Source organism: Felis catus, chromosome D2 (assembly GCF_018350175.1).
Source record: "Felis catus isolate Fca126 chromosome D2, F.catus_Fca126_mat1.0, whole genome shotgun sequence".
Lineage (NCBI taxonomy): Eukaryota > Metazoa > Chordata > Mammalia > Carnivora > Felidae > Felis > Felis catus.
The window spans coordinates 21,893,478-21,909,564 of NC_058378.1; the positions used below are offsets into that span (position 1 = coordinate 21,893,478).

General features: G+C 41.4%; 1 protein-coding gene across 33 annotated transcripts in view; it reads right to left on the reverse strand.

Annotated features, from left to right (window-relative positions):
• The window catches only part of ANK3 (ankyrin 3), a 682,576-nt gene that overhangs the window by 36,690 nt on the left and 629,799 nt on the right, over nt 1-16,087 (reverse strand). For 23 of the 33 annotated variants that reach the window (XM_045040024.1, XM_045040003.1, XM_045040008.1 and 20 more), the window contains 6 exons: nt 15,809-16,037; nt 15,040-15,165; nt 13,988-14,110; nt 13,525-13,551; nt 12,383-12,464; nt 1,829-8,317 (listed from right to left, as the gene is read on the reverse strand). In XM_045040024.1, coding sequence (XP_044895959.1) covers nt 1,829-8,317; nt 12,383-12,464; nt 13,525-13,551; nt 13,988-14,110; nt 15,040-15,165; nt 15,809-16,037 — 7,076 coding nt within the window. Of the gene's footprint in view, nt 1-508; nt 8,318-12,382; nt 12,465-13,524; nt 13,552-13,987; nt 14,111-15,039; nt 15,166-15,808; nt 16,038-16,087 lie in introns of all 33 variants that reach the window. The other 10 variants (XM_019813142.3, XM_023240460.2, XM_023240461.2 and 7 more) reach the window with 5 other exon arrangements.

Consider the following 16,087-nt stretch of genomic DNA (forward strand, 5'->3'; position numbering starts at 1 on the left):
CATGTGTCCTAGTCACCTACATGAACACTTCTCTTTTCACATGGCTCACTTGATTGTCACCTGCACCGGCCAGATGTGAGACTACATGGATGCTCAATGTGATGGAATCGAACATGCTGACGAGCTAGCTACTGGACAGCGGTTACAGAATCATCGTGTCGGTGAAAACACCATGATGGGATCTCAACATCTCTGCTTTTACTTTGACAGAATCATTATTAGTACATTAAAGAAAAAAAAAGTTGCTCATCTTGAATGACACCAATGTCTTCAGCATGCTTCCCTAGCTGTCTACAGTGTCGTTTGGTTAAAAGGGAGGAAGAAGAGTGTATAGACAGCACACACAGATGACAGTGACAGAATGAGAAACTACGGTTAAGTCACTTCACAGGCAATCACGACAGTTCATGCACTAGGGTCTACGAGTCGGAAAGTGTTTACAAACTACGCTCGCTCTCCGGGATGTGAGCAAAGAGTGCTCGAGAGACCTGACTGCCTCCGTTCTCACCAGTCCTTCTACTGCTCCTTTTCCCACTGCCGGCCTTTTCACTCTTTGATTTTAAAGGTGCTGCCTCTGTTTTCTTATCTCTAGCAGACTTCGTGGTAACTGAAGGCTGGCCACCCCGGGAAGTCTCGGACAACGACGTGTTTCTTGAGGTACTGTCTTCCTCATCGGACAACTCGGACTGCATCTTTTTGTCTTCTTCAGAGAGGCGGTCCACAAGCTTTAAGGTCTCACCACTAATTCCCTTAAAATATTCAATGGAATGTTTACATACTTCCTTAAGCTGACTCTTCCTAACTTTTACTATGGCGGTGGTGGTGGTGGTGGTGGTGGTGGTGGTGGTGGTAGTGGTGGTGACACAGGTGGATCTTACCTTTACTGGCAACTTGGATGGAAGCTGTTTGGCCTTGCCTTTCTCTGGCTGCCCTTGCTTTTGTGTGGCACATGCTTTTCTAACTACATTATCTCTGTGTGTGTCTTTTACTGGAATTCTGGACTTTACATCTACACATGAAGAAGAAATAAGGGTTTTGGTTTTCTCAGATTGACTGACCTGCTTCGTTTTACTCACTTTCATGTTTGGCATATGACTTGGTGGGCAGATATCTTTTGGTGAAGTGGCCTTTATGGGAAGTTTGGATTTTCGCCTAATCCCTATCGATTCCTTGGTCTTTGGCTGCTCTCCAAGAACTTTCTGCTTATCTCTTACACAGTGTCCTTGCAGTACCCCTGTCTTTTTTCCTGATGAGATTTTCACTGGATTAGCTTTCTCTGTGGTACAAGTGGGTGCAGAATGTTCTGTCAGAACTATATTACTTGTAATGTTATCTGTCTGTATAGTGGAAGAATCCAAATTGTTGTTGTTATTAAAGTTATCTTTCTGGAAATCATGTTTTTCTTGGGGCCTAGTGCCCATGTGGCTATTGGCTGTATTTGAAATCATTGGTATAGTTTCATTCTCTAGTCCCTGACAACTGGTCATCACAGCTTCTATCTTATCTGTCACTTCTCCAGGGCCTTCTTTCTTCATGGTCATGGTGGATGCAGAAATTCCCATTTTTATAGGCGTGCGCAACTTGGGGTCAACTTTAGAGGTGCTAGTGGCTGCTGCCGATTTCTCCAGGGAGCCACTACTGGATGTGCCTTCCTGACACTCTCCGCTGGTCGGGATGCTGGGGTTGGGTTCGACTGGAGGTGCCTCTACATTTCTCTCTAGATTGGTTTCTACAGTGGTGTCCCCTGACTGTGGCTGTGGTGTGGCAGTGACCATACTTTTATCCCCTTCCCCCTGGTCCCCTGACTTCCCTTCAGAAGTATGCTCACCAATCTGGAAAAATTGGAGCCTCTCTTCAACAAAATCCCTCTTGCTCATGTCAATTGCACCACTGCGAGTCATCTCAAACATTTTCCCTTCGTGAAATGGGAAGGGGTTAGGCTCACTAGTTGGGGTACTTTCATCAGTTGGCGTTCTGGCTGGCGTTGTATCAGGGGTTGTTGCTGGCGAGCGGTCTTCCACAGCCAGACCAAATGGCTTAGTTTCATCTTCCCGTGATTTACTGTCAAAAACTTCATCATCCCCTCGGTTATTAGACCAGGGATCAAAATCTAGACCTTTGGTAGCTACTGTTTTAAAAGGAGTGGCAAATTCTTCATCTACTTTGTAACTGAAGTAAGTATCAGGAAACACTGATCTGTCAGGATGTCTGCCTTCTAGAGTGAAAAACTGGGCCCCTGATTTCTGATCAGTCTTATCAGGGGTCCTTTCGGATGAGGAACTTTTAGAAGGTGGCTTATCTTCGTCTGGTCCCACCCTTCCCTCCTCCTCCTCGATAACTTCAAGTTTACTTTGGCTAAAGGAGCGATCAGCTGGCTTCAGAATGCCCTCTGTGTTCCAGACATCTTTCTTGATTTCCATGGTTTGACTTGGGAGTTTAGAATCACTCTCTGTCAGGCCATCATCTTCATCTTGCAGGTCATAGCCATCCAGAGAGTCGATCTCTGTGGCATCTGTGTCATGAGAAAACTCGGCCGTGGTAGCAATGGAACACTCTGTGATGGACTGGTCATTGTTCCCATTCTGGGCGGTTTCATTCTGAGGTGAATCGAGGCCAAGGCCAAATTCGTTATCTTTTCCAGATCCATTGGTTTCCAATTCTTTCTGGTTGGAAGCCTTGTCAGCAGGAGCTTTGGATTTGGTCATTTCTTTTTGTTCATCGTCTACTTCCTTTAATTTGAAGGTGTATTTTTTAACTGGGACCGGCTGATAGATGGACTCGTCATCGCTCGAATCGCTGACGTCTGCCCCGGGAGGAACTGGAGAAGGTGGCTGCACTCTGATGACCGGTTCAGCCAGCTGGTACTTGTCATGTTCATCTTGCAGACTGACTTCAATCATGTCAACCTCTCTTTCAGGGAGATAATGATGCTTCTTATCTGGCTCCATCTGGTCTGCATCCAGTGGTGGAGGAGGGGGGAACTCAATATAGGCAACTCTACTGGTTTTGGGTCTTTGGTTAGAGTCTTTGCTCGCATCGGTAGGCATTTCACGCTCCACGGTTGCTTCCTCCACCGTAGTCTGCTTTAAGGAGGCTGACTTGGCCTGCTCCTCCTCCTCAGATTCCTCAGACACCTCAGGGATTGGGCTGGGTTTGCCTGGTATATAAGCTATGAGCGAGTCTGGTGTCTTAGACGTGAATTCATAACTCACTTCCTCTGAACTGGGTGTTTCCGGGGTTAAAGGGCTTTTCCCAGAGCTGTCTAGAAAGGAAACTTGTTCTAGAGTGTCGTCTTCTGGACTACCTTGGGGAGAAGGAGGCTGCTTCTGCTGTCTAGTTGTATAAAAGGTCCCCCTGGTCTCTTGTACTGTCTTACACTCCTGACTTATGATCTTTTTTACACTTCCTTGTTGTATCTCCTTTTCATACTGCTTCCCCACCTGTACAAAACTGACATAAACAGGTAAAGTTTTTATGTCTTTCCCTCCCTCCGTCTGGGCTAGTGGAGCAACTCTTTCCAATCCATCAAGGGGACTGTGGTCAAACACATCACTAGAGGGAGATTCCTTTCCTGGGCTAAACTCTAAGGAATCAGGAGATTTGGTGGGAGAGGTTTCAGTTTCATCGAGAGGAGGGCATAAGCCTACGTAACTCTGGCGTTTGGAAACTTTGCTGATTTCTGAATAGGTAACTTTTTCATCTTCTATAGAATTAAAGTGCTGTGTCTCGACTGTCTCTTTACTCATACTTGATGGGGACAACTTTGGTGATAGTTCGTGTTGGGGGAACGTCGGCTGCTCGCAAAAACCGTCAGGAATATCAGAAGACAGTATTCTCCGTCCCTCTGCAGCTCTGACTGGGATGTGTGATGCTGCTGAGCTCTCACTCCTCCTGGAAGGTTGTTCCAGAGATCCACCCGGCCGTTCCCCTTCTTTCACAACATATTCCCTATATAAGACCTTTTTGGAGGGAGATTTTACAGTCATTTCCTTAATTTCTGAGAGAGACCCATTTGTTAACAACTTGTGTTCTCTCTCAGTCACAGACATAAATTCACTCCTTTGATCAACAATCTTACTCTCAGGGTGACCAATGTGATTCTCTCTTACATCATGAACAAGTACATGTGAAAGTTTTTCTTTCTGCGACTTATTGTTAGCAGCTCCAGAACTTTCCCATGTTCTAAAGACCTTTTTGTCCCATGGTCCTTTAGTTGCTAAATCTGAGGTTACATGACATGCCAAGTCTTTAGCCTGTTGCTCAGAAAAATAGTCAGGCATTGCTTTACTTGACATTTCAGTTCTCTGTGTCTTCACATCCTCGGAGCCAGAATCATTTATGACAATTTCATTGCTTTGGACATGCTCATCTTTAGCTTTCAGGACCATAAAATCATTTTGCACAGACACACTTTCATCTGGGAGGTCTATGGCCTTCTGCTGCTTTTCTCTAGCAAAAACTTGGTAGACGGGCAGCTTGCTCTCCTGGATTTTTTTGACTGGGATTCTGGATTGGCCCTCCGGCTTTTTGTCTTCTTGAGACATGTCCTTACTTTTTGCCTGTGCACCTTGTTCAAATTTTAATCTAATGGAACTGAGTTTGGATTGTTTGAGCTGAAAGCCAGACTGGGGCCCTTCTGGTGCTTTGCTCTGCGAAATGCTTTCTTTGGCTTCCTCCATGGACTTGCTGTCCTCAGGCTGTTGGGAGAGAACCTTCTTCTCTGGGCTGCTCGGCAGACTGGATTCTTTCCTCTCATCAGCTTTGGGGAAGCCTTGTCCATCATGGCCATGCTGCCTTGCCTTAACCCACTCATCATTGGATGCCAACAGTTCTGTCAGCAGTACCTTCTCGGGGCTGCTACTGGTAGAGCTTTGAGAAGAGTATTCTTTACCATTTCTAGGGCGTGGCTTTTTCTCTGGGGACTGCAGTTCATCATTAAGCTTTTCGGTTTTGTCACGAAAAAACTGTGACACTTCAGTCAGTTTTTCTTCAGCTTCCTTCACAGTCCTGTCCACCCTATCTTCATATATCAACTTCTCTCTACCTCTGTCTAATCTGTCCTCAGTAAAGCGCATCCACATGGCATGTTTTGGACTACTAACATCGCCAGAATAGTGCAACACTGTCACTTTATCAAAATGCTCATCTTTAGACACTTTACCTACACCATTTTCAGACACATCTTTATAGATTTTGGAGAGAATTTCTTTTTTGGGGGCAGTGACTACTTTTTCTCTGGACCGCTTATCAGACCCCTGTAACTCTGAGCTAGGGGGTCCTGCATGGTCTGTAACCGATTCCTCGGTATCAGAGTGAGACACATCTAGCTTTTCTGACAGAAGCATTTTCTCAGCAAACCTGTAAGACTCCCCTCTTAGTTCTGACAACTCATCGTCATGGTATTCTATTGAGTGTTGACTCAAAAGCTTCAATGTTTTATAAGAGTCATCAGATATGAGTTGAGCAGAACTAGGGCGACTATCTTCTTCTTGGGACACAGGAGTGTTTACTCTGGAAGACTCCAGATAAGAAGGCAATGACTCTTCAGCAGTGAGTTCTTCTTCTTCTTGCTGACCCTGTTCCTCTGAACAAGGAAAAGCATCGTGTTTTTCTGGCAGAAAATCTTTTAGGTTAATATCTCCCCGGGATAAGTCTTTCTGATATACATACATTTCCTTTTCTGGATGCTTTTTGGTTTCTCTAATAATGACTTCAGTGGGCTCAGCTTGGTTACCTTTTTCGATGTGGACTTCTATTATACGCTCCAGTTTGGGTTTCATTTGGTTGTCCTTCTCTGCATGCTGGGCTGAGGTTTCAGCAGCAGACTTGTGAACATCTGGAGGCACTGCCGACTTATGCTCAAACAGACCTGCCAGTTCTTTGGAAGGGTCCCGCCCGGACTGAAAGGCCTTCATGATGTCATGGACTGACATGGTTTCTTCAATTCTTTCAGAGGCACCTTCACTGCCTGGTGGAGAATGATAGACCATTCTGGTGGTCGTGGTTATGTGAGTCTCTTCCTTAACACGCATGCCTTTGCTCAGAACCCGACTGTGGTCGTCTTCTTCACCGTTGGCTTTCATTTGAAATGCTTTCACTTTTTCCTTAATACTAGAGGTGGTGGGCTTTGGCTCCAGTTCTGTAAAAGTAGGTGAAGGTTTGGGTGACACTGGCTCCTCTGGTTGGCCTGGGGGAGCATCTCCAGCCGAAGGTTCATAGCTCCTGATAACATGCACCACTTCAGTTCTTGTTTCTGTAATGACAGGAGGGATGGGGACTTCGTGAAAAAGTGGTTTAGGGCCAGTGCTTTCAGCACTCTGTGGGGCTGAAGGCGTTTTTTCACTTCTTGTTTCAAAGCCACTGTCAGACAAAGGGCTTTTGTCTTGGTCATGTTGAGAAAAGTCATCCGGAGACTCTAAAATAGTATCTGTTCCAAAAAAGGAATCGGCCATTTTACACAACTCTTTCTCAGAGGTGGAAGGCCTCATGGAGGCTGGAGGCATTTTGAGTTTGTGTTCCTGCAAAGCGATTGCTGGCTTCAGAATCCTTTTCTGTCTCTCTTCACCATCCTTCTTTGCATCCTCAAACTTGTACTTTAAATTTGTCAACGAACTACTCCCAATATCATTTGTTAAGTAGTCAATAACTTTGGTCAAGTTATAATCCTTCTCGGAGGCGGCTTTTGCTTTCACTTGCACTCTCTCTGGCAGAGTTGGGGAATGGATCGTGGCAGCTTGTTGTCTCGCTTCTCTTATTTCTTCCGAACTAAATTCTATCCAGTCGTCTTCGGGAGAGAGTCCTTTGTCACTCTTTGGTGATTTGGGTGGTCCTTTATTATCTACACACACATCTTTTTTAAGGATTTCACTCACTTTCACCAAGTCTTCCTTTACTTTCTCAACGATTTTGAAAGGTTCTTCATCGTCAATTCTCCCTTCTTTCGGGAGTTCGGGTTGGAATGGCTTCTCCTCAGGCACGTCTGTTTGTAGTATTGCGGTCATCCGCATGAGGTCCTCTTTCATTTCAGCCACGTCTTTTAATATCTCCTGACTGGAAGATAAAGAAGATGGTGTAGACAACTTAAGGGCAGAGGGTGCAAGGAACAAAGACGACTTAACTGGAGATGAAGTTCGATTGAAATGGGGCTGAGGACGTGTCTCCGTAGTCAATGTTTTAATGGGTGACAGCAAGGCTGCTGCTGATTTTGTAAGTGAACTAGAGTCTGGAAGTTTCTTTAATGCTGGTTCTGGCAAAACATTGACTACAGAGTATACTGGCACTGTTATTATAGATGAAGTTACGGATGAGGTAGTTGCAGATATTGACGACCCAAGGGATGTATAGAGTGCACTTGCTGAAGGAGTTCTTAGAGACTGAAAAGCGGATGGTGCCGAAGAAACATATGACCTGAGTGGGGAAAATGGCATCGCTGTCGTGGTAGAAAACACTTTATCGACTGTGTCAGTGGCTGCGCTAACCACAGAGCTCACAGAGTTTGTAGCCGTAGAAATTTTTTCCTGTAACGTGGCAGTGGCTTTGCATCCATTAATTAAAGTTGAAGATGACGGATATTTCAGGGGGGAAATAGATCCATTGACTAATGCTACCTCTGCATGTCCAGGCATCTGTTTCACAGGTGATGAGAGAGAGGGGGCCATTGTAACTTTAGCTGATGAAATGACATCAACTGCTGATTTCACTGGAGACACCACTGACTTTAGAGGCGAAGATATTAGCGGTGCTGCTGATGTAATAATTGACTTAAATGGCAAACTTGAGGAATACATATTAATGTTTGATTTGGGGGAGGCAGGGGGGGTCATAGTAATTGACGACCTCTCCAGAAGAGACCCCGCTGTAGTCACTGGAGAGGTTCGGGAGGAAAACGTAGAATTGGATGCCAGCCCTTTTAAAGGCGAGGACTCTGGGACTGTGGGAGCTCTAACCAGGGTACCAGAGGAAACCTGGATATTGTACGGAGATTGTGACACCACTGTTTTTATCGGTGAAGAAATTGTCCGAAAGGATCTAATCGGAGATGCCACATCACTAATGGATTTAACTGAAGATGTAGTCGACGCGCCTAATGTGGATTTGATTGGAGAAGGAGTCGAAACAGACCATATTGATTTTAACGGAGAAGCTGATGGCGTATTAGAGGAAGAGCTTGATAAGGAAGTGAAGCCTGACTTGGCTGGCCCAGGCACTGTGATCGGAGCTGTTGTCCAGGACTGGTATGGTCTTGTAGAAAAGAATGGCTTGTATGAGTAAGTGGTGGGGAGGGATCTTGTTGCTCCTGCACTCCGTTCAACTGTTTCTTAAATTTTAAAAATGAAATCAAACACAAAAATCAACAAAAATGGTTGAGAAACAGAGAGACCAGAGAAAAAAATTGGTCAGTAAACTTTGAAATATTACAAAAGCAAGTACAATTGTTTGCATGATTTAGAATGGAAGAGGCAAAACGAACAATTAAGTAAAAGAGGAAAAAAAAAAAACTCCACAGACATAACCAATCCAGAATTTAAAAAAAATAATAAATAAATAAACAAACAAACAGAAAACAGAGCAATGGGAAATGAAAGACAGAAAAAGCACATCGCAACCAAATAGGCCAACAATGAAAAACAGAAAACATGAGGAAAGAATTAATGATGAGAAAAATAACCACAATGGAAAACGGTTCCCTTACTTCCTATTGACTTTCTTATGTGCTGGTTTCGAAAGATCAGCAGCCATTCTGTTTTGCCTGTATAGGTACACGTTCGTTTTGTGCAACCATATAACTTCCATTTTAGTAATTTCTAATGCTCCCTCTCCTTGAACCTTTCGGTGATACAGATTGCACCTACTCAGAACCATATCGATGTGTGCAGCTATACATTAAATATCTAGAACTCTTTTTTTAGAAAACTACTCAAGCCTATTTCATGCAGAATCCAAAGTAACTTTTATGTCACAGGCAACTGATTGCAAACCGTGAAGCCACTGGATTTTAAATCTGTATCTTCCATGCATGATTCGGTTATGCTTCACACCCATAAAAAGCCAATAAGAGCAAGAAATTTTCTGAGTTAGAACTTTAAAAGAAACAACAACGAAAAGGAATGTTTGCATTTATTTTTTCCCATGCAGCATATTCCTTTTGGTGAGGAAAAAGAAAATGTAATATGAAATGATTTAAAAATGCATGTGTACATACACACAAAGGGGGGAAAAGCGGAAAATATGGTTCATGGTTACCATAAGCAAGCAAAGCAACTGAAAACATCTTATCATGCGCATTATATCACGGCAAACAAGCCAATGAAGTAATACAATTTTTATGCCATATTATGCACAATATATAAACTTTAAAAATACTTTCACAAGAGCATTTAGAAAGAAGAGTACACTTTTTCCATGAGATGCAAAATCTTGGTACCTTTTGAGATTTTAGGAAAATATTTAATACCGCATACTGAAAATACATCTGCAACTAAATGTATCCATATCCAGTGTGATCTTCATTATGGAGAAAAGCACATTGTTTATTTTGGATATTCCCCCCTCTCCCCCACAATCTATCACACTTTAAATTCTCAAAAGGTATCATGGGAAAATCTAAAAAGCACAGTCGTATTTTTAACACTTCATACTTAAGTATCTGCAGTGGGATCCAGTATATATTGGTATACATATTTATTTATCAGTGGCAAAGGTACCAATTCTGGTGCCTTCCCAGAATGTTCATGGGGCTCATGGCTGCTCCAAAGAGTAGAGCAGCCGTGAGGCAAACCTACCACTAGGAAAGATGGATTTAGTACCAGCATTCATCTGGCAATGGGACAAGAAACACACAAATGAGGTAAGCACACTCACTGGGGGAGAGCAAATGCACACTTGGTCCTCTCTACTTCTACAGCTCTAACAAACAAACCGAGTTGGTCACAGAGATTTGGAATGCCTGCCAAGGCCTAATGGTCTATGTCAAAGTTGAGTACAGTTTCGCTCCCAGAAAGCACTGGTTCAGAATAATAGTGAAACGCGAAGAGGAAATGACAATCTGCTTCATCTTTTATGCTCCTCTTCATGCTGTGCCCGGGCCATTGCTACAATCCAGTCCTTGGATTAGCAGCTACTCCCACAAGGGTGAAGATTTTCATTCCTAGTGTACATTTAAATTCAAATATTCAGAACATGTCCTCTTCTAAGCTTACATATTATAATAAAGAAACGTGGAAGAACTGAGGAAAAACTCACCCGTTCATTACCCCTCCTAGTCATAATTCTCAATATTATATTGCTTAATATATTTTGGACACACCATACTGCAAATGGAAGATTTGGGGATTCCTTCACTTTAGTGACTTGGGCTCAGCCCAATGTCTCAAGAGAATTTATTTTTATAACTACCAGAAACTGGCAAAGCATCTCTCCTTCACCACTGAAGGCTGGCTCCGTCAAGCAATGTAGTCTTCTGAACCACATGTATGGTTTTAACTTTGCATGAAGTAGCCAATTTACTGATTGGTTACACATTTTATGCTTAAATGACACATATTTTGTGATGCACTTTATAACAAAGAAAATTTCTGGGAGGTTCTGGATGTCAGGCACTGAATTACACCAGATTCTTTCTTGTTTGGGAGGTTGGGGTGGGGGTGGAAGGGACAGGGTACTGAGAGAAAAGCTGCATCACTTGCAGTTCTAACACCAATTCAGAGGCCATGACATTTCCTTAGTTTTTAGTTCTTAGTCCTTTCCATTTCGCTGTTTACCACTATTATGCTCCCTTCCATAAAACAGAGAAAAGTACCTTCTTCCTTCTATCAATGTTATACCATAACCGAAGCTAACTAAAAAATAGCAACACTTGCATAAATGAAAAAAATTTAGTTGACTTAGCACACACCTTACCTCAAACTCATATAGTCCCCCAAATACTTTAGGGACCAGAATCATATAGGAGCTCACCTGCCCAGAGGTACCTTGGACCTAAAGAAGCTGGTCATGGAACCTGTCCAAATCTTAAGTATTTTGCCTGGGAGTCCCAACTAGCTACCCTCTGAGAGCCTTAGATTTGAGGCAAAATAGCATTCCAAAGAAAAGTTCTCAAAGAATATTTAGTCTTATTGAAAAACCATCCTCTTATACACATATATTGTCCTTGCTTTGTAGAATAAGAGGAGTTAGTTTCATCCCTTATGGTTTTGGAAGGATTTAGATATTTATGCTAGAGACAAAAACTGAGATCTGGAAAAACATTTATGAGTGTGGTAGAGCTCCATTTCTCTTATGCTCCCCGTTTTGTGTCTGGATATAAAAGTTCCGCCAGTAGTCAAGGAGCTAGACTCCATAAGATTATGCTAAGACCTTTTAAGCTAAGTACTAGAGTCTTCCTGCTGCACATTGAATATGCTATGTTGGCCCACAGAAACAAGAACTCAGGAAAGGTGGGAAAAACCGAAGATGTGGCTCTTATTTGTAATTTCCAATCCTCCCTGAACTCAAGTTAACTGTGAGTAATGGGAAACAGCCAGAAATTATTCACTAACAATTATTTGTGTAAAACTCCTTTTCTGATGGATCAAACACAGTGCTACTCTCAGCACTCTTAGCTCCTGTTGATGGAGGGATTCTCTGGAGGGCTGAGGGCATAGGGGAAGATGAAGTGGGGAGGGAGATGGAATGAATGAATATGACTGAATGGATTTATACCCTGATACTTGCAAGCCAGTTAACAATGAACCAAAACAATCACTGAAAGAAGAAAAGGGCTTAACCAGTCTAGTGAAGACTAGCCTTGGAAATGGTACTTAATAAAGATGGGTGGGGGGTGGAGGTGGTGGCGGAGAGGGAGAGAGGAAGGAGGAGATACGAATTCAATAAGCAAGTGCCTCAAGAACGTAGGAAGATACACTTCTTGCAAACTGGGAAGAAGGAGAATCAGGACTGAGGTATAATGACCTACCTATATTATGAAAAATGAGATGAAAATCAAAGTTACATTATCACTTTTCTACCAACCTGCATATATAAAAATATTTTCTCTTTTGAGCTTAGATTTAAAGCAGCATTGGTGCATTATCTCCTAGGACAGTTAACAATCACAGTGAAATCAAGGTTTTTAAAGACAAGTAATGAGTAGATGTTTCTAAATTTTAAAATAGGTAGGGGCTTTTAAAAAAAAACTGTTTTGAGGTTATGATCTAAGGGTGTTTGTGCTTCACATCTTCAACTATGTACAAAGTATCAGTTACATTTCATGATAAAGTTTCCTTGCAGGCAATTTTTCTTTTGCCATTGGGCTTCCAAATGACCCCCAAATTCAATTTGTACAGAAAAAATGTCTCTTCTTATAGACATCCACATAGATTAGTAAATGTGTTAGAAAACTCACTCATTCCAGGCTCAGTCAAGTAGCTGTAGCGCTTACGTAACGCTAAAGATGCAAAGCTCTGTCGTCTATCTGCTTTCTCGGCCTAAAAAAGAAAAAAAAGAGAGAGAGACTGTGTCCAAATTCCTTGTGACCTCTGTATGGTTTTGAAACATTTTGAAGGATGGCATGTTGATGACTGGTTTATCTCTATTTTTCTTCGTATGGATTCTCCTCATGAAAATGGTAATTCCCTGTTGTGACTCTACAACCCCAGCCGCTGTCTCAACCACATTCCCATCATTTAGCAAATATAAGAGCACCAACACAGCAGACTACAGGGAACTACAAATACAAGACGAGCGTTACAGAGACTTCTGATGCTAAGCAGTAAATTTTCCCAAATCCTTCATATTTAAAACACATATATCACGATGTACACTCCCTCTGTGTGAGTACATTCAAGGGAAAAGGGCACACGGCGTCTCATTCAGATTACTGCTGCTGTTTCTATATGTTCTAAGGCATAAAGTGTAGATGAGGTTAAAAAAGGGTTAATGGCTTTATTAGAAATAAGATTCTATTTATTATTACTGGTATGAGTTTTAAAAATCCAATTATCATATAACTTGGAAAAATATTAGGAGATGCCTCATAAGGAAAAATTCATTCAAAACCAAATGGAACTACTCTACAATACCCTTAAAAATGGCCAAGATAATTTTCTTTAAATGACAAATATTTATCAGTAGCCATGGAACACATAGTTGGTATTACACAGAACAACTTGACTTATACAATAAAACTTCATGTGTTACTCATAATCTTGATTTGACTGTTACACAGAGTGGATACTAGGTGGAAATATGGAAAAACGTATATTTATACATGCCAAGCTACTACATTTAAAAATGTTTAAAGAATTTTAGTTTCTCTTTTTCAAACACTAGCGGGATCACATTCCTGAATGCCCTGGAGTGTTCTCATGTACATGTGGAGGAAGAGTAAACCATTTTTTAAGAAAACCGTACACCCTTTACCTCACTTACGCTAAGATCTGCCAACATATAATCCGTTTCCCCACTTCAGCCCGCTGTAACTTCTTGTATACAGTTTCAATTTCTATTCTATCTCTGATAGAGTAAAAGCAGAAGTGTTCATATTACCTCATCATCTTGATCTGACTCTGTCTCCTTTTGGTTCCAAGAGGCATTGCAGAGACAAGGAATATTATAATGGACAGCAGGGAAAAGAATATCAGGATATGAAAAGGACTGAGTAGAAAGCACAAAATGCAAGCTGAATCAAGAGAGCAAAGCAAATCAAAAGAAGCCAACACAAAATATCAAGAACTGTACATCCACGGCAAATTAATGTGTGACATCATTTGAAAGCATAAAAATCTCTGGGCTACCAGCAGAAGCAGAAGCACCATACAGAGGACTCCATCATACAAACCATAACAACTTGACACCACGGTAACAAGACTCAATTTACACAAAGAGACTAATACAACTGGAGTTTCAGGAACTTGAATCATGTTACAAAGCATTCCTTAATTGCATACCAAGGGCCCACTTCTTCACGACCAGGGGAAGAGAGTCACAATAAACCAGTATCAAAAGATACCTTTTTATGTGCTGGCAGAGTGATATTTAAGTTGCAAACAGCTGTTTGAGGCAGTCCTTTTGTTGTCTTTGGTTCTTTCAGAAAAGACAGACGACCACAGGGCTCTTGGCTGGTGTCTCTAATCTAGAAGAATTTAGGTGGTTGACAGTTATAGAGAGGGACTTTTCTGAGGATTCCTGTCTATACAAGGATTAAACATGTTTATTTTACAGAGCACCTCAAGAGGCAAGAAAAGTAAAGGGAAAAGATGATGGTAATAGTTACGGAACAACCACCGTGGTCACATGTAAACTCGACGGGATTTAGAATGCTAGGTTCCTAGATTAGACCCGGGATGGCTGTGTCTTCTTGTTTTACCCTGGTAATACGCTGTATAGTCTGGGTGATATACATTTTCTTCCCATCTAATAATTTCTCTTTCCCAAGGCCTCCGTTTTAGCAACAATAATAACAGCAAATAACTGTCCCATGTCCTTCTGTTCTCGGAAGAGGAAGTTTCTCCAGACTGTCCTTGGGCTCCATTAAGATGGAACTTAATTATGGGGTTTGGATTTCAGCCATTATTTGATTAATAAGCATGAATGAGATCTGATGCATTTTATTATTCTAGATTGTTTGGTCTGACAAATATTTGCTTAAACAGAAACAATCATTTAGCTGTTTAAAAGGTAAAGGCTCTTTTTCGCTAATTATAAAGCTTTCCTGGCTCAAAAGTGCCCTGGGGGAGAACTTGGGCAAAATCTGACCTTGTTCCTCTGAATTCAAGTTTGGTGGGTTATTTCAAACTGGATAAATCATTAAACTTTTTTTTCTTTTTATTCTCTAAGAGCTCTTCCTAAAAACTATTTATTTATTTATTGAGAGAGAGAGGGAGAGAGAGAATCCTAAGCAGGCTCTGCACTGCCAGAACAGAGCCTGATGTGGGGCTCAAACTCACAAATTGTGAGATCACCACCTAACCTGAAATCGAGTCAGAAGATTAACTGGCTGAGCCACCCAGGCGCTCCCCACCTTTTTTTTTTTTTTTAATTCAGAGTCTATTGATGATTTACCTTGATGGAAAACGGCAGTCTATTTTCTTTGAAAGCATAAAAGTTAAAAACCAGCTGCTGTCCCCCTTTAGTAAGTGGGGCCAGATTTCCATAACAATCAACATAAATAGGTTTTCCTTCCAGAACCTTTTGGAGTAAAAGAAACACAAAATTTAATGTTAATTAAATTAGAAGAATTTTGAAATTTTAAGTCACATAATATTAAAAGACTGACATATTTCTATGTCACATTTGTCTCCTTATTAGGAAATTACTTCTATGGTGTTACTTGCCACAAAAATAACTCTTCAGGCTCACAATTCAACACTTGTGATTGGAAACCAAATCATGCACATGTATAAGACAGAATTATATATTCAATTCTATTCTAGCAACCTTAGACATGTTTGAGAAAGTGCTGACATCAATCGCATATTCATACAGACTTTGAAAGTTGGTTGTTTTTTTTTTTTTACTCCAATACTTTTACTGAGTTTGCAAATGGAAAATCATAGTAATGTGCTAAAGACAGTGACCATAAAAATAAAACAATTCAAGTTACCACAGGGAAGCACTGACCATGACGTAGATTCATTACTACTACATTTAAACCAAGATAGCCTCATACAAAGACACATAAAACATTAGAGGATAAGTCTATATCAAATTTTTTAACCAAAAATTGAAATCAATCATGAGCTTGATATTTCTAATAAGTGCTATTGTAACCTCAAAAGACAACCCCATATCCGGGGAATGTAATAAAACAAACTTGTTATGAACAAGGTACCTCAATATCTTTGCTTCTTGCAACTTCTTCAAAATTCTCTTGCTGCTCTAAAGTTTTGTCCACTTTGTCATCTGTCATGCAGAAACAGCGCAGGGAGGATTCTACAGGATCATTCATTTTGGCAAAAACAACAAACTTGGCCATGTATGGAACACATATTAGTTCTCTGTACAGCTGTGAGGCTAACCCCACAGTTTCTAAAACTTGATGGCAGTCTGCAAGCCAAAATCTGAGAAACACAGAAGTGTGAAAATGAGATGATTTTAGCGAAATCTTAAA